Source organism: Brassica napus, chromosome C6 (assembly GCF_020379485.1).
Source record: "Brassica napus cultivar Da-Ae chromosome C6, Da-Ae, whole genome shotgun sequence".
In the NCBI taxonomy this organism is placed as follows: Eukaryota; Viridiplantae; Streptophyta; class Magnoliopsida; order Brassicales; family Brassicaceae; genus Brassica; species Brassica napus.
The window spans coordinates 21,045,082-21,071,769 of NC_063449.1; the positions used below are offsets into that span (position 1 = coordinate 21,045,082).

Consider the following 26,688-nt stretch of genomic DNA (forward strand, 5'->3'; position numbering starts at 1 on the left):
AACAAAGTAATTATAAACGAAATGATAAAATATATAGACTTAAAAAGACATAAGATAAAGATGAAAATTTTCAAGTCAAAAGTGATAATAAACAAAAGAACATAATATATGTTGAAAAACATAAAAAAAATACAATTTAAAAATAAAACCAGTTATAAACGAAAAGGTACCTTAAAAGGATATAAACGAAAATGTACCTTAAACAGTCATGAGCAAAATTAAAATGAAAAGACATGTCTTTATGAATTAATTGAGATTACTATTATTAGTAGACGTATCGCTTTCTGCATTTTTTTAATTTTCAATATCTTTTAATTAATAGTAATACAATAAAATCAATTAATTTTTTTGAAATTTATAATTTTTGCATAAAAAATACAAAATTTCTATTTTTATAAAACAATTGTTTTTCTAAAACATCTATCTTTTTTGAAAGGGATATAGTAGTCGTACCTGCAGCGTTGTCTGAGCCCAAACGAACACAGAAGGAGACATGACACATCAAGCATTCATGAATCTCCCTATTCAGCACTGAAACTTCTGACATCAACATTTACGTCTCTACTTTCTCTACACAACCAACCCAATAAAACCTATACACAAATATCAATAACAATATTATATATATTATATAAGTAACTAATGAACCGCGTGCTAATGAGAACAGTGTGATTAACCAACCAAATACACTCAAAGAATCAACGAGATGTCGATCATCTTCTCGATTTTTATTCTCTTATTCGTCATCATTACATGCTTCCTCACAACTCTATCAACATCGGCCGCTTCGCAATCTCTTCACCCAGATGAATGTATGAGAAAAAACCGCCAGTCAATTTATGTATGTTTTATATATAACCAATGTTTTTCATATACTAATGCAGTGAACGCACTAAAGGAGATAGCTACTACACTTGGTATCAAAAGATTGAACTTGAGTGCTGAAGATCCTTGCAACATACGAACTTTAATGATCATACAAGAAAAACAGGACGTTTTATTGAATTCCGCTAAAAATAACAGCATTGTCTGTGACTGTAGCTTCAACAACAACATGACTTGTCATATTAAAGTCATGTGAGTGTTATCCTGTCTCTTCTACTCTTTAGAGCTCAATATTTTTTCTCAGTTTAAATATTTTTTATAATTTGACAAATACAGAGAACTCAAGACCCTTAGTCTTCCAGGGAAACTTCCACCCCAGTTGGCCAAGCTCCGATATCTCCAAAAGATGTAAAGATGGTTTACTGGATCATGGACTCTTTTATATTGAATCTTTTGATTTTTAATTGTTTTATATCAAACAATAAAACCCAATTTAGTTCAAAATCGAACTCCCCTGCTTTCTGAAGCTTTGAGTTAAACTGGGGGGGGGGGGGGGGGGGGGGTGGCGGTTTAACCGAAACATAATATGAATATTTTATTATTTTATAGTGCTAATAAATAAAGTTTTTCAAAATAAACATTTTCAAAAAGTATATGTATTATTGGATCTAGCATAATTAAATTTTCAAAATACTTTAAATTTTAGAGTTATTCGTTTATATTGATTTATTAGTTCCATTAAATGTTAGTGTTGATGTTATGTAGATTTCCATGGAACAGTCATTTTATAGAAATGTCAAAGAACATGTGAAAACCAAATCACTCTTATGTGCTGTTATTTGGATAGAATTTTTTCAGAAGCTTTACAACAATAATGTAAATATTTAACTTATGCGTTCATTTTAATTCTTCCAAACTCAATCATTGAAAGATACTTCGAGCTTGAGCTTCAGAGGTGAAAATGTTTTAAGCCTGTAACAAAATATGCGAGGGGAGAGACTAAGCGATTATATGCTCTTCTTTGCATGCAGCGACCTGTGCCTAAACTACCTCTCGGGTACAATTCCAATGGAGTGGGCTTCATTGCAATACCTCACTTCAATGTTAGCTCTTTCAGTGCCAAAGAAAACATACCTTTTATTTTGTAGCTCATACACTTGTTCTTTATAATAGCTTTCTTTTTTTTTCTGCAGCTCGGTCTGCGCTAATCGTTTGACTGGGAATTTACCACGTGGGTTGGAAAACTTCAAGAATCTGATATACTTGTACGTTTCAATGTGTTCCTTTTAGTTTTAGCTACACCTAATGCTATAAAATTCTCAGATCTGTTGAAGCAAACCAGTTCTCCGGCACCATTCCTGATGAGCTCGGTAATGTGACCAGCCTAACCACATTGTAAGACCCTTTAATTTGCGTCTAAGATTTTTTATAACCAAAATAATATTTGATTTCACGGAAAGAAATCGGGTTGGTTTTGCAGGCATCTTGCGTCCAATTATTTTACGGGAAGCCTTCCTAGCAGTCTCGATAGACTAGTAAACCTTGAAGACGTGTACGTTAATGTTACTATACTTTGAATCAGATTTTTTTTACATTGGAATTTTTCAAAATCCTTTTCACCTTTTTAACTAGAAGTGCTTTTCTTTATTTGGACGTGTAGTACAAGGTGATATTTTGCCAGAAAGTTCGAAGAAGTTGTCGTTCTGTGAACAAATACATATTAGAGATATATATTGGACTGGAACGTATTGAATCTTATATATCTTATATATTAAAATATCATGTGTGATTTTTTTTAATTTGGACCATCACTTAGAAACCTTATTAAATGTATTTTATTAAGACTAATAATACATAGAATCTTTAAAATACTTTAATCATAATATCTTTTGATATCTTTTCATTTTAAATATAAGATATATTTATTTTAAAATTCTAACAAATCTGTTTGAAAAGATTTTTACAAGATCTTCATTTTTGAAATTATATTTAAATATTTTCACTAATTTGGAAATTAGTTTGAAATATTATTATACATTAATAAATTCATTAATCGTTTATAAAATGAAAAATAAAAAATTCTGCAATATTTTATATATTATATAATCATAATCAATCATATTAAAAGAAAATTATTATATTGAGCTAAATATAATAAAATAGTATTAAATTTATATATTTTATTTTCGTAAATATAAAATATTTATGTTCAAAAATAAAATCTAACTAGATCTCGATCCGCGCAACCGCGCGGATTTTTGTTTTCATTTATTTTTATATAAATATTTTGTTTTCAATTCTAAATTGGTATATATTATAATATATTTGTTTATCAATTTTTAAAGTATAATAAGTTTACGGTATATGTTTTAAATGAATAGATTGTTTTAAACTTTCACATGTATTTGTATCTTCTTCTATATATATATTTTCGGATTATTATTTCACTATTAATATCGTAGCTATATATATAAAGATTAGTAAAATATTGTTTTATTGTCATATTCAAAGATATTGTAACATTTCACAAATTCAGAAATTTTTTAAAAAATTAAATTTTTCGCTTCATAGATTTATATTATCAAGTAAATAGTAAAATATTTAGTTTTTGTTTAATTTTTAAAATAAGCTATATAGTTTAAAAAAAATTTCATTGATTTAAAGTAGTAAAAATTAATCATTGTTAGATAATATGATTTTTTATTATTTAAAAAAAGCATTATAGTTTTAAAAGTTAACTTCGACAAATATTTAAATATTTAACATATGGAGGTATAGTATTACAACATTAAATTATATCTATTTAATTTATACTATCTATAAATCCAATGACTCATGTATTCTTTAAATCCAATTATTGATAACCCAATAAATATTTCTGGTATGACCAAAATTTAAATGATAAGATTAGAGATTAAATGTAACATGACTTTATAGGAATAGGTCTATTAGGTCTATTTTTTAAAAAAATCACACATGAATCAAGGTGACTTCTGTTTTAATATATAAGATACGTTGGTAAGATGGGTTAACATTAGCAAACTATATAATACATGTATAAAAATTAACATGTATTTCTTTAAAGCTTATAATATAAAATCTTTGTAACTACTTTAATCATAATATGTTTTCATTTTAAATATAATATATATTTATATATTATATTTTAAAAATTCTAATAAATCTGTGTAAAAATATTTTAACAATAATTTAATGTATTTTAAGTTATCGTTTATAAAATGAAAAATAAATAAATTATATCCTATTTTATTTACTTTATAGTCATGATCATGTTAAAATATAATTATTATACTTAAATAAATATGATAAAAGTACATTCAATTGATAAATTGATAAATTTTATTTTCATAACCGCACGGATTAATAATATAATATGATGATAGAACGGCTTAAAATTAGCAAACCATATAATACATATCTAAAAATTAACATATCTTAGACTTTTGTATATACAATAATATATTATCTAAAATGAATAAGCATAAAAAATATTAATAAAAAGAAATACAGCTTTGAAACACGGGTAAGAATTTAGCATAAATAAATTCAAAATAATTTTCAAATATGTTTTCTCATGAATATATTAATTTTTGTAATAAATAAATGCAAATAAAATAAGATAAATATATAATAAGAAGAGAAAATACATACGGTTTTAAACAATTGATTAATTATAACATGTAAATTATAAAATTATTGTATTTTAAATAGTTATATAAACATTTAAGTATATGATTAACGTTAAAAATATATACCACTAATGTTTAAAAACAATAATTTATGTATAGAAAAGTGAAAACAAACACCCGCGCAATTGCGCAGATCAAAATCTAGTTTTTAAATTAAATATGTACATGCTTTGTTACGTTTTGTTATAAGTATTTTTAAGAGAAAAACTCAAAATAAATTTAACACAGCGTACATATAATGATGATGATGATGCTTAAACAAAAATGTATTTCGTTTTGTTATTAAGTATTTTCCATTTTACCTTTTGTTACCTTATTATTTTAATGTCATATATTTATTGTTGTATTTTAAACTTTTAATAAACTAATAATTATTTTCTGTAAATAGGAATAATTCACTCCAGATTAATGTAGGACTAATATTATTTATTACTTTATTTGAGATGAGATTTGGAATGTTATTAGAGATTAGTTTATTCCAAAAATGAGATGTTCTTAGTGGCATCATCCCAGACTATTTTTGAAGATAGTCAAGAAAATCTATTAAAACAATTCGAGAAGATAAAACTATATAAAGCTCTAAACTAATTTGTCTGTTCTCATTGTTTCATTGCAGTAGGGTATGTGATAATGATTTTACCGGAGTCATCCCAGAATTTATAGGCAACTGGTCTCGGCTCAGAAAACTGTAAGCTTGATCTTGTCCGTCATCACTAATTGTATATGTCATTTTGTTACCATCTACTAATGTGTGTCGGTTATGGTCATTGGTCAACAGACATCTATATGCTAGTGGACTGAACGGACCTATTCCTGATGAAGTGGCCCGCCTAGAAAATCTTACTGAACTGTAACTAACTACCATTAATAGATTAGCAAAAGGACCTTCGAAATGAGACTGATGGCTTTTAGTTGTTATATTTTTGCACAGGAGTATTAGTGATACGGCTTGGATAAACTCCTTTCCATATATATCGAGCAACGCCATTAAAAACCTGTGTGTATCTTCCGCTGAATATTTTTGTTCTTCTGAGACTATATTTTATTTATATTCCTTTGTTCAAACTAATATTTTTGTTTTTGTTTTAGGATCTTGAGGAATGTGAGTTTGTCTGGTTCTATCCCTTCTTACATCTGGAATAAGACAGACTTAAACACTTTGTAAGTTGTATTTGGTCTTTTAGGAATCATAAACTTTTATTCCAACTAAAAATTAATCAACTATTATAAATAGATAACCCATAAACCATTTATACTATAAGTTTTTTTATTGATTAACCTCGGTATCCCGAGCATATGGAAGGGTCCAGACTAATCCCAAGGGGAAGTGCAGCCCCATAGATATACCCTTTTTTCAGGTATTCAAATGAGCCGAAAGCAAGAACTTATATCCATGTAGGGTGTCCAGATAACATGTGACTTAGTTTCGCATGACAGGTGGATCGAACCTGAAATTTGTTGACATCCCAAGCCCTTCCCTTTACCACTTGATCACAAGCTCTCTGATTGTTCAGTTTAGGGAGTCTTCTCTTAATCTAAGGTGTCTATATCATCAAAAATTAAAAAGTATTATATCTTATATATTAAAACAGAAGTCACAACCTTGATTCATGTGTGATTTTTTTAAGAAATTGACCTAATGGATCTATTCCTGGAAAGTCATGTTACATTTAATTTCTAATCTTATCATTTAAATTTTGGGTCTACCAGAAATTTTTATTGGGCTATCAATAATTTGATTTAAACAATAGATGATCCATTGGATTTATAGATAGTATAAATTAAATAAATATAATTTAATGTTGTAATACTATACCTCCATATGTTAAATATTTAAATATTTGTCGATGCTAACTTTAAAAATTATAAAGATTTTTTTTAAAATAAAAAAAAATCATATTATCTAACAATGATTAATCTTTACTACTTTAAACCAATGAAAACAAATTTTAAACTATATAGTTTATTTTAAAAATTAAACAAAAACTAAATGTTTAATTATTTACTCTATAATATAAATCTATGAAGCAAAAAGTTTAATTTTTAAAAAACTTTCTAAATTTGTGAAATGTTACAATGTCTTTGAATATGACAATAAAACAATATTTTACTAATCTTTATATATATAGTTACGATTTTAATAATGAAATAATAATCCGAAAATATGTATATAGAAGAAGATACAAATACATGTGAAAGTTTGAAACAATCTATTCAATGAAAAAATATACCGTAAACTTATTATGTTTTAAAAATTGATAGACACATATATATTCACTACAAGAAAACATATCTGTTGCAAGGGAAATAAGCATCGCAATTCCGTTGCAAATCACCATTTGCGAGATTATTGCGAGGAAACGTATTCCGTTGCAAATAGCTCGTCGCAAATAAAAAACGCTCGCAGTATCCTTGTAAATTTGCGAGAGAATCATTTCCGTCGCAAATTTGCAACAGAATACTTTGCCTTGCAAATTTGCGAGAAACTAAATACCCTCGCAATATTGCAATAGATTTGCAAAAAAAAACTTCCCTTGCAAATTTTTTTAAAAATATTAAAAAAAAACTAAAAATACGAAATAGAAAATACAAATAAATATATATATTGAATCTGGTACACTACAGGAAAATGTGTCATTTCCAACGGTTAAACAAAAAAACAATTTGATATAATTAATAAAAACAAATATGTTTTTTTTTTGTTTAAAACAAATATGTAAATATATAAACATAAATACAAACAAAATACAAGAAAACCCTAAATCTAAGCCGCCGCCGTCGTCCTCCTCCAGTCGTCTTTCTCCACCGTACTCTCAACGCTTCAGCCACCATCGATGCTTCACCTTCGACGCTTTAGCCACCATCGATGCTTCTACTTCCAGCCGTCGCATCTACCTTCCAGATCCGCTTCTCTCAAATCCCACCACCGTCGAGTTCTGAAAAACGAACAAAAATCTCTGAAAATGAAAAAAAAAATCGTTTAGAAATACGAGAAGAAATTACAGAGAGGTGAGAAGCTAGAGTGGTACGAATCTTCATCTCCGGTGAGTCTTGGACAGAGAGCAAAACGTGACGGCGAGGAAGATGGACTAAATCTGAAGAAGAAGGTCGGTTGCCTCCACTGCTACGAGCCGATGCTTCCTCAAGCACAGAGGCGTTTGTTCTTAAATGACGGAGACAGCAGCGGTTCTTCCTTCACGACAGCGACAGAAGTGGTAACCATGAAGAAAGTAGTGAGCGGAAGATGATGAAGAACAGAGGAGAACATAGAGGAAGGAGATGATATCTTAAAACATGAAGAGAAAAGAACAGAAGATTAAAGAGAGAGAGAGAGAGCTGTAGAAGATGGAGAACATAATTAAGAGATCATTCGTAGATCTGAAGAGAGAAGGAAAAATAAGAAAATAGAAAAGAAAAATTCTTGTCCATTGATTGAAATTCAATCTAACGGCTGGAATGGTGATCTATGTGAAAGGTGTATTGGCCAATAGGATTTTTTCTTTTATGTTTACCTTTTGTCACTATATCATTAGGTTAATGTGTTTATATACTAGGTATGTCCGTCGCAAACCCCTCGCAAATTTGCAAGGGAATTGCGAGTATTCTCTTGCAAATCCATTGCAAATTTATAAATAGTGTATTTTAAGGCTTCGTTTGGAGTTTTGTTTTCGGTAGACTATATGTATTTATTAATTTGGTTCTAAACAAATAATTAACGTGAAAATATGTTCAATATTTTTCGAAAATTTAGTTGATGTATATAAGTTATATAAGTTATAATGGTTTGATGTTAATTAATTGTAATAACAAATCAAGTCTTGGGACTTAAGTTCATAACAATAGTTAATTAAATTTCTGAAAATATTTTTCGACGTACATTTTAAACACTAAAAATGATTCAGTAAACTTTGTTATCCGTCACCAAAATCCTTGATAAAACCCAAACCGTCAAGTTTGGAATAATGGATTTGCAAGGAAGTTGCAACGAGACTCTCGCAAATCCCTTGCAAATTTGCAAGGGAAATAATATCCCTCGCAAATTTGCAAGAGATTTGAGAGGGATCCATTGCAATTCCCTTGCAAATTTGCGAGCGTTTAGATTCTCTCACAAATTTGCAAGGGAATTGCGAGGAATCCCTTGCAAATTCATGAGTCAATGCGTTTAGGGTTTTGTTTGGGATTTTGTTATATTTTCGGTGAACCAATATGTGTTTTGTAATTTTTTTTGAAAAAATAATTAACGTGAAAATTTGTTTCAATTTTTTTATAGAAATTTAGTTGACGTGAACTTATTGTATAAATTATAGAGTTTGATGTTTAGTACTTTGTAATATTAGTTTAAGTGTCGCAAAATATTTATTCCGTGAATATTTAGTTGATTGAAATTGATTAAGTTTCCAATAATATTTATCGATGTACTTGTTAAACACTAATATTTTAATTAAATATTTTTTATATTAACTTTATTTGATTTGTGAGAGAAATGTGATAAAATGTACATATCATGCATGTTCTTTGCAAATTTACGACGGAGTTGTGAGGAAACAAGATAGACATACAAAGTTCTTGCAAATCTGTCGCAAATTTGCGAGAGAAATGTTTACTCGCAAATTTGCGAGGAATTTGCGAGGACTATGTAACTACACTCGCTAATCTCTTGCAAATTTGCGAGAGAATATTTTTCCACGCAAATTTGCGAGAGATTTGCGAGGCTTTTATTTTTTCTTGCAAGTTCGTTGCAAACTTGTCGCAAATTTGCATGTAAAAATTTTCCTCGCAAATTTTCCTTGCAACATGCGTGTTTTCTTGTAGTGATTATAATATATACCAATTTAGAATTGAAAACAAAATATTTATATAAAATTAAATGAAAACAAAAACCCGCACAGTTGCGCGGATCGAGATCTAGTTGTATTTAAAATAATATTTAATATAAGATAGTTTGGTATGCACATATGTTTCATGATACTTCTAGTCATTTCCATTAGGGTTTTGTTTTGTCTCTCAACGAAGAACACTTGAGACTCCTGAGAGATATAAACTCATCACCCATGTATGTTCGAAAGGTTTTGGTGGTAGCTCCCGTTTCTTACTCAACAAGGACCTTGAACTTCTTAAATTTATTGAAGGCTTCACTCTTTTCTTTCAATAGGATGAACCACATATAGTTTGAATGGTCCTCAATCAATACAAATATGTACCTGTTATGCGACACTGTTGGGGGTGAAATTGGTCCACAAAATCTCCATATATGAGCTCAAGTATACGTGTGGCACAATATGAAGTTGGTTGAGGAAAAACTTGCCTTGTTTGCTTTCCTAGCAAGCATGAAGCACATGTTTCCTTTTTAACATACATTTTGGTATGCTAGTGACTATTTCTTTATCCGTCCGACATGCCCTAGACTTGCATGGCACTTCGCTGAATCACCAAATTTCATGAGCTGTAGGCACCTAGTATTCTCAACTTCCATGATTACTTTGTATAGACAATTTTTGGACCTATTTGTTTTCACCAACAGATTGCCATCTCGATCATACAGAGTCAGATAATGTTCTCTCATTCTAATGTTGTATCCAGACTATGTAGCTTGTCCGGGACTTATGATATTTGCTTCTTAGATCGGGCATGAAGTATACATTGGCCAATATCATTCTTTTGCAATCCTTGCTTATGAAGAGAATCGAGCCTTTTCCTTTTATATTTATACGAGAATCATCTACAAACTTTACTTTTCCCGTGACATTCTCATCAATCTTAGAAAAATAGGAACAATTTCCAATCATGTGATTACTGGCTCCATTGTCTAAGTACCACACATTGTCTCCATTTGTGTGTGTATCAAATTTGCTTGGCTTTACGTTCTTTTCATTGAGATACACCACCTCGTGAATCATCAATTCTTCAACTTCTTGTGTGTCTTCATCTTCATGCTTTTGTGTTTCTTGTAGTTTAAGCAATATATTAGGACAAACGGACGCATAATGGCCTGTTTTGTCACATCGATAACACATTACTTCGCTTTTATCCATTGATTGTCTATAGCTTCCGTTCTGTTGGTTGCCTAGGGTCCACGTCCTCTTCCTCTGCTATGAAAGCGTCCACCATGACCTCATCCTCTACCTGATACATAGCTTTCTTGATAAGAGGATGTGTCCGTAATAGCATACAATAAGTTCGTTTTGATCGTCTTCATCGTATATTCTCTCATCATATACTTTCAATCTTCCTACAATATCTTCCAAGCTTGTTATCTTAAGATCGAGGTCTTGTTTAAGAGCCGCAAGGATATGTATGCAGCTCTCAAGAAACTTCTTTATGAGTTTTGATTCTTTGATATTTTCTCCCAAGGAAGCTGATTGGATAATTCTGAAAGTTTACCAACAAATTCATCGATGGTGTTCATTTCTTTCATCTTTATTCTATTAATTAAAGTCATCCATTAGGGTTGTAGCCTTGCTTCTTTTACCCTGTCAGCACTTACATGTCTTGCTTTTATTGCTTCCACACTGCCTTTAAAGTTTCAGTATTCCCGACATGTAGTATTAATGACTCTGGTATAGATTGAAACAGGAGGGCTCAAGCCATATCATTCTTATCGCCATCATTTGTTCCTGGATCTATAGTCCCCCATACTTTATGCACCTTGAGTGCTACTTTCATTGTCATCTCCCATACCGTGTAATTAGTTGTAGTGAGCATCAGACATTGTATAGACGAATGACCATTCTCCTTTGCCTTGTTTGTTGCTATAACTATATCGTTCATGTTTTGTCTTCACACAAAAACACAACTTCTCTCGATTTAGGGTTTGTTGTACTTGTTTAACGTTTTGCATCACTGAGGATGCTTAATTCAATAGTGCTCTGATACCAATTATTGAATTAAACCTTTTAGATTAAAAACAAAACATGCACACCTTTACTGCTTTAGAAAACTAACTTAAAAACTAAAACTTCTCAATCTCTCATATCTCTTAAGTTATGCCACATCTTGGCATCTCCTTATATAATTGACAGAAACTTCTAAACTCATAGGAAACATATATTTAGATAACTATTAAATAGTTTACCTAATCATAGTCCTTTTAAAAACTATAAATTAGTAGGATTAGAATAACTGGTTACTCAAGATATCTTCAAGCTTAGGTCAACAATATTATTTCTCAACACTGAAAGAGCATTGCTCTGTGAAAATCAAACAGATACCGAAAGACCAAAAAACCAGCATCCTTAGAGCAACACCATCAGTTGAGATATGATTTAGAGTATCTCATAAACCAAATAGTAATATTTTGATAAAGATAAATTACATGATGAAAATAATTATATTTAGCCTCTCAATATATAACAAGTGATGAAAGGGTATCTAATGGAGATCTGAAAAGTACTCAAAACAGAACCGGTTCTCAGAAATTCACTCTCTCTTTCCTCTTTTTTAATTTTAATAGCTAGATATCATGTTAGATATTAGCGTTGGGCATGCTCTTATACCCTTTACACATGCGGGAATGGTAGCAAAACCACATACATAATTCATTTTCAGACAAAAATAAGGCTCTAAACAACCATAACCCCACATGCAAACTCTCAAAACACTATTCCCACATTTCTGAAAGTGAGGTTTTTAGCCATAATCAAGTCCTTCATCCATCTCGGTGATCCACCCGCCGCATATAATTTGAGGCACAACTCATTCAAGACACTATTTGCAATCAAAGAAAGCACACCTATTACCTGACCTTGGAGTCACCTCAAATTTCCAATTCCCCTCCAAAGTTTTTATTTTTGGTTCTTCAGATCACTTACCCCTAGATCAAGTTTGGAAATAGTAGGCTTCCACAATGGCATATGATAAATTCCCTTAAACAACAACCAGTCCATCCATACATTATAGTTCTTTCACCTGAACTAATAGAGATTCTCAATCCTTTAATAAGCAGCTCTTGTCCAAACAAATCACTACGTTATGCAAACCGAGATCCCAGTTTGGCCTCCAAAATCGATAGGATAGTAACAAATTTAACAACTCGTGTACACAAACCATCTGATAAAGTTAGGTATCTTCACACTTGTTAGACAAATTAGCTTTGATTAAACTCTTCCAAATCTTGAAATCCCAATCCTCCTAGAAACTTCTCAAGACATTTATGTTGCAGCATCCATATACTATGTAAGATCAATAAAGAAGGATAAAATAAAGAGAAAAAGACAAAAATAGCACTAAATCAAGTTTTTGTTCCCAAACTAGCACTCAAGGTCAAAAGTCACAAAAATAGCACTTAATGTTTTATCAAAAGTCACAAACTTAGGGTTTAGAGTTAAAGGGTGGGGTTTAAGATTTAGGGTTTAGGGTTTAGGGTTTAGAGTTTAGGGTTTAAGGTTTAGAGTTTAGGGTTTAGGGTTTAGGGTTTAGGGTTTAGAGTTTAGGGTTTAGGGTTTAGGGTTTAGGGTTTAGGGTTTAGAGTTTAGGGTTTAGGGTTTAGAGTTTAGGGTTTAGGGTTTAGAGTTGAGAAATGAGGTTTTGGGGATAAGATTTCAAATTTTGAAAAATAAAAAAATTGAAATTTTCAAAAGATAAAATGCTATTTTGGTCATTTTAGTTTTTGAGTGCTATTTTTGTGATATAAACTTAGAAAGGTGCTATTTTGGAGATTTGCCCTAAAATAAAAGATGATAAACATTTTTGGAAAAAAAATTGATAAGCAATTCTAAAAGAACAAATAAATATTATACATCTATAATCATAAAATATACAGTACATATAATACTTTTACTTTTCTATAGATTTTAAATCTGTAAGAACTGTAAATTTATTTTTAAATACATTATTATTTATGTTTAAAGCCATGTTTATTATTTCAATTACTACAACATCATTTTATATTTATTACCAAATTATCATAACTTACCGTTCTTCATTTCATTTTTATTAACTTATACTAAAATGAATTCACGCATTTCATAAATCAGGGCAAGACCACGTCATATCATCGATCGGTTCAATATCGGGTTTTACTAAGTGGTCAACCACGTGGTCTCATTATTCCACATAGGAGTTTACGTCAAGGAGATCCTTTATCTCCTTATTTATTTATTCTGTGTAGTGAGGCTTTAATTGCAAATATTAAGAAGGCAGAGAGAGGAAAACAATTAACGGGAATGAAGGTAGCCAGAGCTTGTCCATTGATATCTCAATTTCTTTTTGCGGACGATAGCATCTTCTTTTGCAAAGCTCAAAGAGAAGAGTGCCAAACCATTCTCAGAATCTCAAAGAAATATGAGGTAGTATCAGGTCAACTCATAAATTTTGATAAGTCTTCGATTCAATTTGGGCACAAGATTGAGGAATCTGCCAGACAGGAGTTACGAGATATTTTGGGCATCCAGAATATTGGAGGAATGGGATTTTACCTAGGTTTACCAGAAAATTTTGGGGGATCCAAGATACAAGTTTTTAGCTTTGTGCAGGATCGACTAAATAATAGGGTCAACGGTTGGACTTTTAAGTTTTTCACAAAAGGAGGAAAGGAAGCGCTCATTAAATCAGTGGTTACGGCATTACCAAATCATGTGATGTCTTGCTATCATTTACCTAAAGCAACCACAAAAAATTTGACGACCGCGGTAGCACAATTCTGGTGGAGTCCAGGGGGAAGCACAAGAGACATGCACTGGAAATCATGGGATAAAGTATGTGTAAATAAGGATGAATGAGGTTTGGCGTTCAAAGACATCACTGATTTAAATACAGCGATGCTTGATAAACAGTTATGGCGTCTGATAGAGAAGCCAAACACATTATTTTCTCGAGTTTTCAAATGCTGGTATTACAGGAACGCCTCACCCCTGGAACCTATTCGTTCGTATTCTCCGTCATATGGCTGGCGAAGTATCATATCTGCTAGATCTCTGGTAAGCAAAGGACTAATCAAAATGGTGGGATCAGGATCATCTATATATGTATGGAACGATCAATGGCTCCCTACCACTCGCCCGAGACCAGCTAATAAAAACCAACACAATTATTACCCGGACCTCACAGTGGATTCTCTTATTGATTCTACTTCGCGAACTTTGAATTCGCAGGCACTTCGGGCTTTGGTGGATCTACATGATGTGAAAATTATAGAAAGCATATCACTGAGCAGAACTCAGATGGTAGATAGGGAAGGATGACATTTCACAAACAATGAAAAATTAATATACGGTTAAATCAGGATATCAGGTAGAACGGGTTTACCCAGACAAGGACAAACCACCATTAATGTTTGGACCCACGGTTGATGTATTGAAAGCATTCTGCTGGAAAATATGTTGTCCACCAAAGATAAAACATTTTCTATGACAATTGGTGACGTGATTTATAGCAGTTAAGAAGAATCTGCAAACGCGAGGGATACATGGGGATATATGTTGTGCAAGGTGCGGAGCCGATGAGGAATCGATAAACCATGTGTTTTTTGAATGTCCTCCAACACTTCAGGTTTGAGCTCTCTCAAAGATACCATCAAATCCAACTATTTTTCCAACAAGCTCGCTCTTCACAAACATGGATCATCTTTTCTGGAGAGTTTTCCCGCAGATGGATGATCATCAGTTTGCATGGATACTATGGTATATTTGGAAATGGGAGAATAATAAAGTTTTTAGTAATCTGGACATTGACCCAAGGGACACACTTAATTTGGCAGAAACAGAATCAACACTTTGGGCTGAGGCACAGATATTGAACGAACAAAGGAATGTACGACACATAGAGGTTATGACTCTACCATCAATTCCAGGAAGATGGTATTTTACAGATGATTCCTGGAAAGAGAATGATATTTTCTCTGGACAGGGTTGACTCAATACTCTATAAGGATTTTATGGACTGTTAGGGGCGAGGAATGTTCGGGTTAGTCTTTCTCCTCTTCATGCGGAGATGGAAGCACTACTCTGGGCAATGGAATGCATGAGAAACTTACGTCAATTTCAGGTCACGTTTGCAACGGATTGCTCTCAATTGGTGAAGATGGTTTCGGAACCAGAAGAATGACCAGTTTTTGCAAATTATTTGGAAGATATTAAGGTCCTGAAAGAAAGTTTCCTCCAATCAGAGATTATCTATGTACCAAGGACGCAAAATACAAAGGCGGATAGCCTAGCACACAGTGTCAGAAAGCAATCGTCTTTCGTCGTTCACATGGATCAAGATCTTCCGGTTTGGTTCACATAGTCAGTATGAGTCTGTATAAGTTGATCACAAAAAAAAAAAAAATTCACGCATTTACAAACTCATGTTATTATAAACATAAGAAATATAATATATATTGTAAAAATAGATAAAGTAAATCCCTTAGATAGCACACAACATAAATTATGCCAAAATAATATACATAGAGAAACATTCCTATAAATATATTAATGAAAGAGTAAAATAGTAAGATTATTCGAAACCCTAAAATTTTACCCTAAATTCACCTTTTAAATACTAAATCATAAATTCTAATCACTAAACCTAAACTTAATCATAAAATAAAAATGTGTGTTTTAACTTTTAACTAATGATATTTTTGAAATTTTCTGCATATGTATGAAATTTAGAATACATATGTGTTTTATTTCTATCATAGGATATTTATAAATTAGATAATATATAAAATTTTTATGAAAATGCAATATTCACTTCATTTATTTAGATTATAATAACTTGAAATAAATTTAAAGAAAAATATATAAAATAAGCTCTTAATTTTTATATAATTTCATTTAGATATAGCCATGGAAATCTATGAATCACTTCTCTAGTGTGTAATTAAGCATATAAAAACCTTTTTTAAGAGAGGCATGCAATCATGAAAGAATAGATAAAAAGTAAACTCTCTAATATGTGCAAACATATACTGAATTCTTATCTATACAACTGCATTCGTACTAAATTATATTTAAGTTTGCGCAGAGATTTATCGTTTAACAAGTTGACTGGTGAAGTTGAAGCAGTAAAAGCACCCAAAAATACGTAAGTATTAATACCTCTCCAAGATTAAATAATTTAAAGTGCTAAATATTTTTAGTGTCTGAAACCCTAAACGGGGTTTAAATATATTTTGAAAGAATCTGCAATTTTGTTTAATATGACATTTTAAAAGTTTTTTTACTTGTTCGTAATTATTGTTTCGACATGTCTTTTCAGCTATTTGACTGGCAATATGCTATCGGGAAACATCAGTTCTGGTGTTTTCCTCAACAACGACGAATCTAATATGTACGTTTCAAGTCTTTTCTTGTTTGTTTGACTTCCAAAATTCGTCCTCATGCCAATTGCCAATTATTCTTCTTTTCGGTTTTCTACTTGTCTGAATTTTCACAGTGATCTCTCTTACAACAATTTATCGTTGCCATCTAGCTGCCAAGAAAAGAGGTATGAACATGAAATCTCGGTAGATGGGATCCAACCTGCATCCCTTCTATATTAAAAGAAAAATATTGCAATTTTTAAACTATGACATGTGTCTTCACTATATTAACTCGTAAATTTTATAGAAAAATAAATTGGTTCATCTAAACATATATTATAGTTTTCATTAAACTAACCATAAAATTATAATACTAACCATAAAATTAATTATAAATTAACAATAAATATTCTTCTATAAAATTATATTATTAACAATAAAATTATACTAATATAATCAAGATATATATAATAATAAATGATGTTGAATAATGGATATTTAATACCAATTTTTGTATCTTCTATCATTTTATTTAGTTTCATATTATTAAAATAAATGAAGCAATCACACAGTAAAAATTGAGATTTCTGTATATGTTATATTTTGAATTTAAAAAATGACTATAAATTACTGAAAATGTTAAAAGTCTCGTACTGATTTTTTTAATTAGTGATTTAAATTATTTTTTATAACAATATACAAATGATCATAAGACCATATGAATAGAAAGTCTCATTTAATAGATCTTCAGATTCAAATATATATTTATTTTGATATGGCTTAAATTAAACTATATACTATATAAAATACATAATATTTTAATTATTAAATTTGTATTGAATAAGATTGAAAAACACATACAGTGAAACCTCTATAAATTTATAATCTTGGGACTACACCAAAACCACCATAATTTTTTTATTAATTTATAGAGATATTAATTTATCGATATACTAATTGAACCAAAAACTCAATTTGAGACTATAAAATTATATTATTTTATAGAGATTTTTAGTGTATATTAATTTATAGAGTATTAATTTAAAGAGGTTATACTGTATTTCAGTTGAAAATTTTTCATTGACTTTTTTAAAATGATTATAAATTAAAACAATTGAATGTCTAACATTGAAAATTTTGTTATCGATGGTTAAAAAATGCAAATGACTATAAAATCATATGAGTATGAAACTTTATTTGATAGATAATCATATTAAAAATCTGATATGTTTATGTTAATATAATATAAATTTAAAATTTTATCATATAAAATAGATAAAAGTAATTGTTTTGATTTATGTGTTCACGCCAACTTAATTATATACATAATATTTATTTATTTTTTAATTATTTAATAAAATATTTATATTTTATCATTTTTTAATAGTAAAAAGTAAAATAAATAATACGTAATATAATTTGTATATACAATGTTTATCCCGCGCAATATTGCGGGGGTAACCTAGTATCTTGTATATGTGATGTCACCTCATGTTGTGTTTATTTATTATATTGTAAACAGTCACATTAACACATACCGGAGCTCGAATTGGAAGGATAATTTGTAAGAAGAATGATTTAAATATAGTCCTCTTGCTTTTGAATACTGTACAAATATAGAAATTGTTTGAATGTTTGTGTCATATGAAATACCTAAATATTTTGATCATCTTGTCATACAGAAGTGGGATGCTTCCATGCGCTGGTCCAATCAAGTGCCTGGGCTGTAAGTAACCATTAAGCCATGTTAATTAATCATTATGCCACAAAATAATAATAATAATAATAATAATAATAATAATAATAATAATAATCATTACAATACTAAAAAGAGAATAAGGGTTCTTCTCATGCTTCCACGTCACCTTTTTTATTCCACGTCTGATGGGTTGATGGGCTAGCTTATTTTTTTTTTCGTTATGCTTGGCCCGTAAGCCCGTAGCTTTAGAGAAACGAGAGAGACGCATCGATCCATCTGTAACCCTATCTTCTTCTCTCTCGCGCAAGACTGCGATCTCCCTCCGAGCCCTTTCATCTTCTTTCGTATCCTTCTCAATCAATGATGATTGAATTTATGTTGCTCGGTTTTATTGGTTTGGTTATAAAAGAAATTTGGTTATCTAACCAATCTCTGCGTCTTTTGTCTTTTAATTAGTTAGGGTTTTGTTGGTTTTCGTTCTTTGCCTCTTCTTCTACCTCGTTGTCTCTCTCAACTTTGTCTGCAAACACAATTTTTTTCTTTCAACTCCTCACCTTCATTAACGCTCAATGAGGTTCAACACATCCTTCTAAATTCCCTTGATTATTGTGATTGTCATTCGACACGGAGGAACCGACCTCCTCCGCCTTCGCTTCATCTCCATGTTCAAGGTAAGGACAACCACATCACTGTGCTCTACTTCGACACGGATGCACCGATCCCCTCCGGCTCATGATGAATCCCATGCTCAACCATCTTTTCTATGGATTTCTTCAAATCCAAGTACATATCTTCTGGTTCTTTGGTATATATTTTAATTTTCGTCTACGTCGAACGACGAGTCTTTGTGATGATTTAATTGATTTTCCATGAAATCATTTGTGGTTAAAGAGGAGGATGAGACGCTGCATGGAGGTGGCTAAGGGTCGTTGGCATTTTTACCTTTGTTAACGGTGGTGGAAGCTCCAGAAGATGATGTTATAGGGGTTTGTTGATATGATGAGAAGTAGCTCTTTATCTAGAGCCTTCAATCTGTTTTTTTTTTCCAATCAGTAGGAAGAAAGGAGGCTGCAAAGCTTTAGAAAAGTACTTTCAAATAATTGTAATGACGGAGGCAATGTACAGGAGTCTAACTTTATTTGCATAGAGTAAATTTTATTAAAATTGATCTGATTGGAGAATGGATTTGGTCGTGATGGTGAGAATGTTTGGATTTGAATTTGAATTTGCATTCAGCTTCCTGAGTGTATAATTGAACATTAGGAGTTTTTTTCGTATTGGTTTTATTGATAGTATGATCTTGCTGATGATTATGGTTTGTTGTTCTCTCCACAGACAGCTGTTAGTGCTTTATATTCTCAGCTCAAAGAGCTCCAGAAGAAGGATGCAGACATGAAGGAGCGTGACAAAATGTTGTACTCAAAGGTACTTCCTTTTCTTTGCAGGAAAACAAATCATGTATCTTTTAGATCTCCTTTTTGGTTTTATAGCTATCCCCTTCCAAATATATGAAGCAGTTTATATCACAAATGCAGGGGGACACTGATTCTACGAGTAAGTTAATTGGTTATTGTATGTGTGTTCATGCATTCATATACTTAAGCTATATGAACACTGTATATTTATATAGGTTGGTCGCTAGAGACACTGATCTTCCGTTGGCAGCAACACTGCTGAAAGCATATGCAAAGGTTGAGCCTCTGACAATAGCTGAGCTCAATTATTTATTATCACTGCTCCATCCCAGGTAAAATAACTAGCTGTCTTAATTTGTAGATGTTAATGGTATGGCTCTGTTTGTGATTCTGATATCCAACATGTAGGACATTGACTTCATATGTACCGGGAGAGTTGCTCGCGTTGACATGGACAAAGGGTGGTGTTATGATGCATGCTCCAAATGCAGTAAAACTGCAGCACACTGTCTCCGCTATTGCGTTTGTGCGATGCGACAATGCTCATGCTGTCGGGACTTTCCGGTACGCCTACAGTTTATAAATATTTCTCTCCGTACGTATAGTCATGCGTGTCAATACTTTGTCTTTGCCTTTGTTATGCTTTTTCCTTAGCTATCGCGTGGAGAAGACCATTGCTGATGGTACTGCTGAAGGTGCATTCTTTTGTTTTGATGGTGTAGTGACGAAATTACATAGCCTCATAGCAAGTGAAGCTGGTCAAATGCTGGTAAGATACACGTCTGTCTCCTTACGTGTTTATCATCTACCAAGTACTAACACATCTACAAAACTTCCTGTGCCAAATAGGCTGAAGGAGTAAACCCTGAGGACTTTAAGATGCCTCCATTTACTACCCATATAGAAGCAAAGACATACACTTTCCAATTCAGTGTTAGTACATATAACTTCAAAGCAATCAGACATTCACCATCGCGCTCATTCTCGATGAACGTGACCGTGTCCCAGTCCCTGACGTTGTCGACAACGTAAGTATAATGAGTATTATGTTGTTTCGCTATTTACATTTGAATGTATGTATGACCATCTGGTTGGAACAGATAGGTAGCGATGATGATGGGGACGACATGCCAGATGGCAATCCAATTCCTGTTAAGGTGGAAACTGGAGGGAGCAGTGGTGAGGCAGCGTTCAATGCTGATACAGATCCAGTTGGTGTGTGCAGAAGAAGACGGCCAACTCATCTTCCAAGGTGGTTAAGAAGACGTGTGTGGCTTGAGATAGACTAGAAAGAACTATAAACACACTACTCAAAATTTAAATAATGCTTATGCATCTTCATTTCCTTTCGCGTATTGGTTATCTATGTTTTTGTCTTTCTCCAATTTTTGGGTACTATATTTGTCATACAATCTTCCTAATATGAGTTATCTACCTATTGGTTATATACATATACATATATATATATTAATTATTTTTAGATTTAATATATATTAAGAACATCAAAATATATAAGATACTTTTAAGTTGTTCAAAATACTTATAAATATATACAAATGGTCAAAATTACATGTCTAAAATAGCTAAAGTATACTCAAAACACTAACAATACTTAAAATATATATTTATTCTCAATCCAAATATTCAAACCAAACCAATTTATATGTTAATTTTAGATACTTTGACATATGATATTCAAATTTATATGTAATATATTGTTTTGTTTATAGATTTTGAGAACATTAAAGTATATAAAAAATTTTAAAAATTTTAAAATAATTTAAATGAGTTATCAGAACCCGAACTGAACCCGTAAAGATCTGAACCAAACCCGAACCAAAATTTAGAAATATCCGAATGGGGCTGAAATCTTTGAACCCGAAAACCCAAAATCCAGATAGACCCGAACCGAGCCCAAATGGGTACCCGAACGCCCACCCCTAGCCAATCATTTTTCTCGCAAATGCACTTAAACATGTGAATTTGAATTTTAGTTGATGTCTCAAGCATATATAATCAAGTAGTCATGACCGTCAAAAATTATACTATGGGTGAATTATATTTCCTTATTAATACACATATATTTTGTCACCCATAAAGTCTGGGTGATGCGATCATCCAAATAGTCACAATTATCATATTTCAAAACCACGAAAGAAAAACACAATCTAAAAGAGAGAGCACATCAACGCAGCTTGCATAATAGATACTTAAAAGAAAATATACAATTAAAACTGAGCTCAGAAAAAAAAACAGAAAAAAAGAGAGCACACCAACACAACTTGCATAGTTGGAGAGGATGGATACTACAAGAATAAATGTAGATCCACTAAGAGACTACCATGTCTACTCTGTTTTTTTTTTCATGCAATTTTAATCAAGACCAGTTAAGATAAACATAGTTTTCAATTTGAAGAGTGGCAGAGAGGTTGAGACATAATTTTCATTACGAGAAGATGAAAGTATATACCGACCGAGCTATTCACACTAACAAGAGTTTGTTTTTAAGATAATATTGGCTTTTTAACATGTTTTTGCATACTCATTGCATAATTATACACACTTCCAAGGCATCGCCAATCTTATATTATACTCTAAATTTTATGTAACGTTTCCAAATCTACAGAGTGATGGTCCGGTTTATATGATTTAAAGCTTATTTTTGGGTGGTGTTTAAAAAAAAATTGGATTAGTTTGGTTTGTGTTAGTTGGATTAGCTGAAACTTAAGAATATTGACTATTCATCACTTTCCGTTAATTTTAATAATAAATAAACAACAAAGAGTGAGAGGTTGATTGGTTGTTCTGTAGTTTTTGTTTTTACTTTAGAAAATAAGCTGTGAATTGTTTTGCTATATATTTATTTTTAAAGCACTAAATAAAATCTTTCGAAAAGTTGATTTTGAAAACTAATATATTATTTTTTGAAAAAAATAGTTTATACTGTATCTTTAATTTTAAAAGCTAAAATATGATTGTTTTTAAGAAAACAATTTTAGAAGAAATTGGATGTTTAAAACATTTACCACCATTACCAATCAACCCCTCAGTTTATTCATTTCAAATTCGTTGGACAACATAATAAATTAACTTGCGTATTATTACTTATATTTTTGGTAGTCAATTTTAAATAATATATATACATGCTTTTATAAAAAAATAAACAAACTAAAATTAATTAAAAATTATAAGAGGAAATTTACCCGGGCGTAGCCCGGGCAAAGACCCTAGTAATAATAATAATAATAATAATAATAATAATTTCTAACAAATATTAACTAGGGTTGGGTATTCATAACTTATAGTGTGACCTGACTTGGCACCAACCTCCAAAAACTATCTATATATTGCATTATAATTATGTAATTTTTTTTGTTAAAAATTGTTCATATAATTATGTGAATATAAGTACATACAATCTAACAAAAATATTAACTTAGAAAAAATTAACGATGTATATAATATAGTTCTTTTAAACTTGGATTTAAAAGAGAGAGTCTTGGTTTATTTTCATTTTCCATTTTTTTGGTTATTAAATGTAACCCATGCTATCTTAGGTAAATTCTACTGAGAATGACTTAACTTTTTTGGAGTATTGTTTATCTACTAAAGATGATACTCATTGTTTATTGTAGATCAAAAATCATTACATATTAACTGTGGTGGCGGAAGTGTGAATATAAAAAACTCTCTGGGTAAAATCAATTATCAAGCTGATAACATTGAGACTACCGCCTCAACAAATCAGCACTCGATAAACTGGGGAGTCAGCAACACAGGTGACTTTACCGATGATGGAAACGATGATGACACGTACATCATTTCAACTGATTCAACATTACCTGGAGAATATTCTGATCTTTATAAGACTGCACGTATATCTGCCCTCTCTCTTGTTTATTATGCATTTTGCTTGGAAAATGGAACCTACAATGTAAACCTCCATTTCATGGAGATTCAGTTTACAGAAGAGCTATACATTAGTCTCGGTAGGCGCATATTTGATGTCTACATCCAGGTGAAGCATCATAACATACTTCGTAACTTCTTTTTCTTTAATCGTCCTTGAAAATAAGTTGCGTGGAAGATTGAAGTTTATTTGCACTAGTAGGGAAAATGTTCTTAAGAGATTTTAACATCAAAGAGGAGGCTAATGGGACTATGAAGCCTATAGTTCAAGAATTGAAAGATGTTAATGTGACCAATCATGTGTTAGAGATTCGCTTGTATTGGGCCGGGAAAGGGACAACCCTCATTCCCAACAGAGGATATTATGGTCCTCTTATCTCTGCAATTTCATTGTGTCACAGTAAGAACACTTGTCCATTGCTTCAGAAAACTTCATATTATTGATGCTTAGTTGTGGCCGCATGGCGATAATATGATCCATCTTTCAAAATTTCAGGCCAGGAGCGACGATGTGGAGGTCCAAAATAGAAATAGAAACATACTACTTTGTTAAAAACACATTTATATAGCTGGGTAACAATCATGATATTCACATCTTCAGTGTTTCGTTTGCAGTGGAGAAAACAAAACATCACACTAATTATCCCATGATTTCGGGGGCAATAGGTGGCTTGGTAGCAATTCTTCTCTTGGCTTTGGGGATATATGCAGCTCGAAAAAGATACATAGAAGACAAGAGCACAAAAGAAAGAGGTATCAGATTTTACAAAGTGTATAATGAATCCATTCATTTCTTGGTATATGCTCATAAAAGTACTGATGAATTTTCTTTGGTACCTGATCACCACAGCTCAGGGTCTACAAACGAATTGTTTTACCTGGAGGCAACTACAAGCTGCAACAAACAATTTTGACCAAGCTAATAAACTTGGAGAAGGGGGTTTCGGATCCGTATTCAAAGTATGATATATATAGATGCCAAGTTCTCATACATATTTTATGTTATATCAGTTGAACAAAACATGCTGATAAGAAACTTATTGTAGGGAGAACTATCAAATGGAACTATCATAGCAGTCAAGCAGCTTTCTTCTGAGTCATCCCAAGGAAATCGCGAATTTGTTAATGAGATTGGCATGATTTCAGGTCTGAATCATCCAAACCTTGTCAAGCTTTATGGATGTTGTGTTGAGAAGAATCAGTTGCTTCTCGTATACGAGTACATGGAAAAGAACTCCCTTGCTCTTGCGCTTTTTGGTAAATAAAAGGCATTCATACTTTCTTTTAATAATATGCAATATATGGATATTAAAAAAAAAAAAAATACATCACTAGGATACCTATATAAATAGTTTTTTTGCCTACTTCAAGAATGTACTGTGTAAGTATATACATATATATATATGTGATTTGATGCTTATATCCTTTTTTATGTGCTTTACATTTCTAATTCTAGGAAAGAGCTCCCATAAATTGAACTGGTCAACAAGACAAAAGATATGTGTTGGAATTGCAAGAGGCCTTGAGTTCCTCCACCACGGATCTACGATCAAGATGGTTCACCGTGACATAAAAACCACTAATGTGCTTCTAGACACTGACTTTAATGCAAAGATATCCGATTTTGGATTGGCTAGGCTCCATGACGAAGAACACAGTCACATTAGCACCAAAATTGCTGGAACTATGTGAGAGTCTATTACAAAACAAAAACCAGAACTTCTATTATAGCTTAGTCTTGGTTTATATTATGCAGCGGATATATGGCTCCTGAGTATGCACTAAGGGGTCAATTAACAGAGAAAGCAGATGTGTACAGCTTTGGTATTGTGGCAATGGAGATTGTTAGTGGGAGGAGTACTGTGAAGAAGAAAGGAAGTGCTGCTGACGTCCCACTTATAAATTGGGTAACCATGGATCTTTTATTTGGGCTAGTTGATTCACGTTTTACATTGAATCTTTGCGTGTTTAACATTAATTATAGGCGCTGACACTGGAAAAGAGAGGAGACATAATGGAGGTCATTGATCCGATCCTCGAAGGTGATTTCCAAAGCGAAGAAGCAGTGAGAATGATCAAAGTTGCTCTCCTTTGCACAAATTCAACTCTTTCACTAAGGCCAACAATGGCAGAGGTCGTGCAAATGCTTGAGGGAGATCTCAAAATAACAAGTGTTATGCCAGATCATGGTTTATATGGACATAACTTGAGCATCTCAAAACTGATGGATATAGATACTACGACACATGGTAGTTCGAGCACTACAACTGGTACGACTGATTTTGTGAGGCTTGTGTCTCTTGGGCCATCTGGTGGGCTGCTTATGGGCTTCGGTTTTGGACCTGAAACAAGACATAAAGAATATGGGTTAGTCTAAGTCCGATAAGAAATGTAATTCCTTATAGTTTTAGGACATATGTTATTCCTTATGCAACAAGGATTAACATGATTATGTCTAGTATAAATAGAGGTCTCTACTCGAGATTGTAAAACACAGAAACATATATACTCTCTAAAGCATAGAACACGCAACTAGTGCGAAGCTTGTAACGTTTTCGATTCATAGTGATATAGAGTTTGTCTCCGGTTTGGAGAGAACTCGCCAAACATATTGGTGTGTCGATTTACTTATTACAAGAACAACCAAGGTCGATTCTCTACAAGTGGTATCAGAGCTAAGGCTAACCTAGATCCAAGTACAGAGATTCGAAGGCAAGATTCAATAAAACAAGCAAGCAGAATACTTATCTGGTGTGGTAAGAAGGTCTCAGCTCGTGGTTATTGAAGCTTGAAGGTCACGGCGCGTTACATCAACCTGCAAACAAAGAAACAAATAGTTTTCGGGTTAAATAGAGAGATGGAAGCAACATCAAAGAAATTTGAAGTGGAGAAGTTCGATGGGAAGGGTGA

The 26,688-nt window shown here is 31.9% G+C and overlaps 2 protein-coding genes and 1 long non-coding RNA gene across 6 annotated transcripts; 2 read left to right on the top strand and 1 right to left on the bottom strand.

Annotated features, from left to right (window-relative positions):
* The first annotated feature begins 563 nt into the window (after nucleotides 1–563).
* Nucleotides 564–26,387, top strand: LOC106382464 (probable LRR receptor-like serine/threonine-protein kinase At1g29720). Its single transcript, XM_013822488.3, has 25 exons — nucleotides 564–812; nucleotides 885–1,077; nucleotides 1,162–1,233; nucleotides 1,857–1,928; nucleotides 2,019–2,090; nucleotides 2,149–2,220; nucleotides 2,306–2,377; nucleotides 5,152–5,223; nucleotides 5,314–5,385; nucleotides 5,467–5,532; nucleotides 5,625–5,696; nucleotides 16,479–16,538; nucleotides 16,713–16,784; nucleotides 16,890–16,940; nucleotides 18,278–18,319; nucleotides 18,438–18,481; nucleotides 23,505–23,909; nucleotides 23,978–24,178; nucleotides 24,275–24,295; nucleotides 24,394–24,531; nucleotides 24,629–24,738; nucleotides 24,825–25,035; nucleotides 25,235–25,466; nucleotides 25,535–25,685; nucleotides 25,763–26,387. Exons 1-25 carry the CDS (start codon nucleotides 707–709, stop codon nucleotides 26,153–26,155), a joined length of 3,072 nt encoding a protein of 1,023 aa, XP_013677942.2. The 5' UTR covers nucleotides 564–706; the 3' UTR covers nucleotides 26,156–26,387.
* Nucleotides 7,123–10,268, bottom strand: LOC106382467. Its single transcript, XR_001276893.3, has 2 exons — nucleotides 7,539–10,268; nucleotides 7,123–7,471 (listed from the first exon to the last, which is right to left on the bottom strand). It is a non-coding gene; the product is annotated as an uncharacterized LOC106382467 (long non-coding RNA).
* On the top strand, nucleotides 18,502–21,318 carry LOC106382465. 4 transcript variants are annotated; one of them, XR_007324931.1, is made up of 7 exons: nucleotides 18,502–19,879; nucleotides 19,972–20,008; nucleotides 20,085–20,201; nucleotides 20,278–20,433; nucleotides 20,524–20,638; nucleotides 20,719–20,897; nucleotides 20,970–21,318. XR_007324931.1 is itself a non-coding variant. In XM_013822492.3 (6 exons), exons 3-6 carry the CDS (start codon nucleotides 20,339–20,341, stop codon nucleotides 20,971–20,973), a joined length of 393 nt encoding a protein of 130 aa, XP_013677946.2. In that variant the 5' UTR covers nucleotides 18,507–20,008; nucleotides 20,085–20,201; nucleotides 20,278–20,338; the 3' UTR covers nucleotides 20,974–21,318. The 4 variants fall into 4 exon arrangements, 2 of the variants coding, with proteins under 2 accessions (XP_013677946.2, XP_048616560.1); XR_007324932.1 differs by having other exon boundaries at nucleotides 19,990–20,008; XM_013822492.3 differs by having other exon boundaries at nucleotides 18,507–20,008.
* Nucleotides 26,388–26,688: the final 301 nt, after the last annotated feature.

What these genes read in the sequence shown, in the direction of transcription:
- LOC106382464 (XM_013822488.3), top strand. Translation starts at nt 707, where the DNA reads ATGTCGATCATCTTCTCGATTTTTATTCTCTTATTCGTCATCATTACA. An exon ending in TCTAGCTGCCAAGAAAAGAG is followed by an intron (nt 16,941 to 18,277) that starts GTATGAACATGA and finishes TATTGTAAACAG; the next exon opens with TCACATTAACACATACCGGA. An exon ending in TCCAATCAAGTGCCTGGGCT is followed by an intron (nt 18,482 to 23,504) that starts GTAAGTAACCAT and finishes TGTTTATTGTAG; the next exon opens with ATCAAAAATCATTACATATT.
- LOC106382465 (XM_013822492.3), top strand. Translation starts at nt 20,339, where the DNA reads ATGATGCATGCTCCAAATGCAGTAAAACTGCAGCACACTGTCTCCGCT. An exon ending in CATGCTGTCGGGACTTTCCG is followed by an intron (nt 20,434 to 20,523) that starts GTACGCCTACAG and finishes CTTTTTCCTTAG; the next exon opens with CTATCGCGTGGAGAAGACCA. An exon ending in GTGAAGCTGGTCAAATGCTG is followed by an intron (nt 20,639 to 20,718) that starts GTAAGATACACG and finishes TGTGCCAAATAG; the next exon opens with GCTGAAGGAGTAAACCCTGA.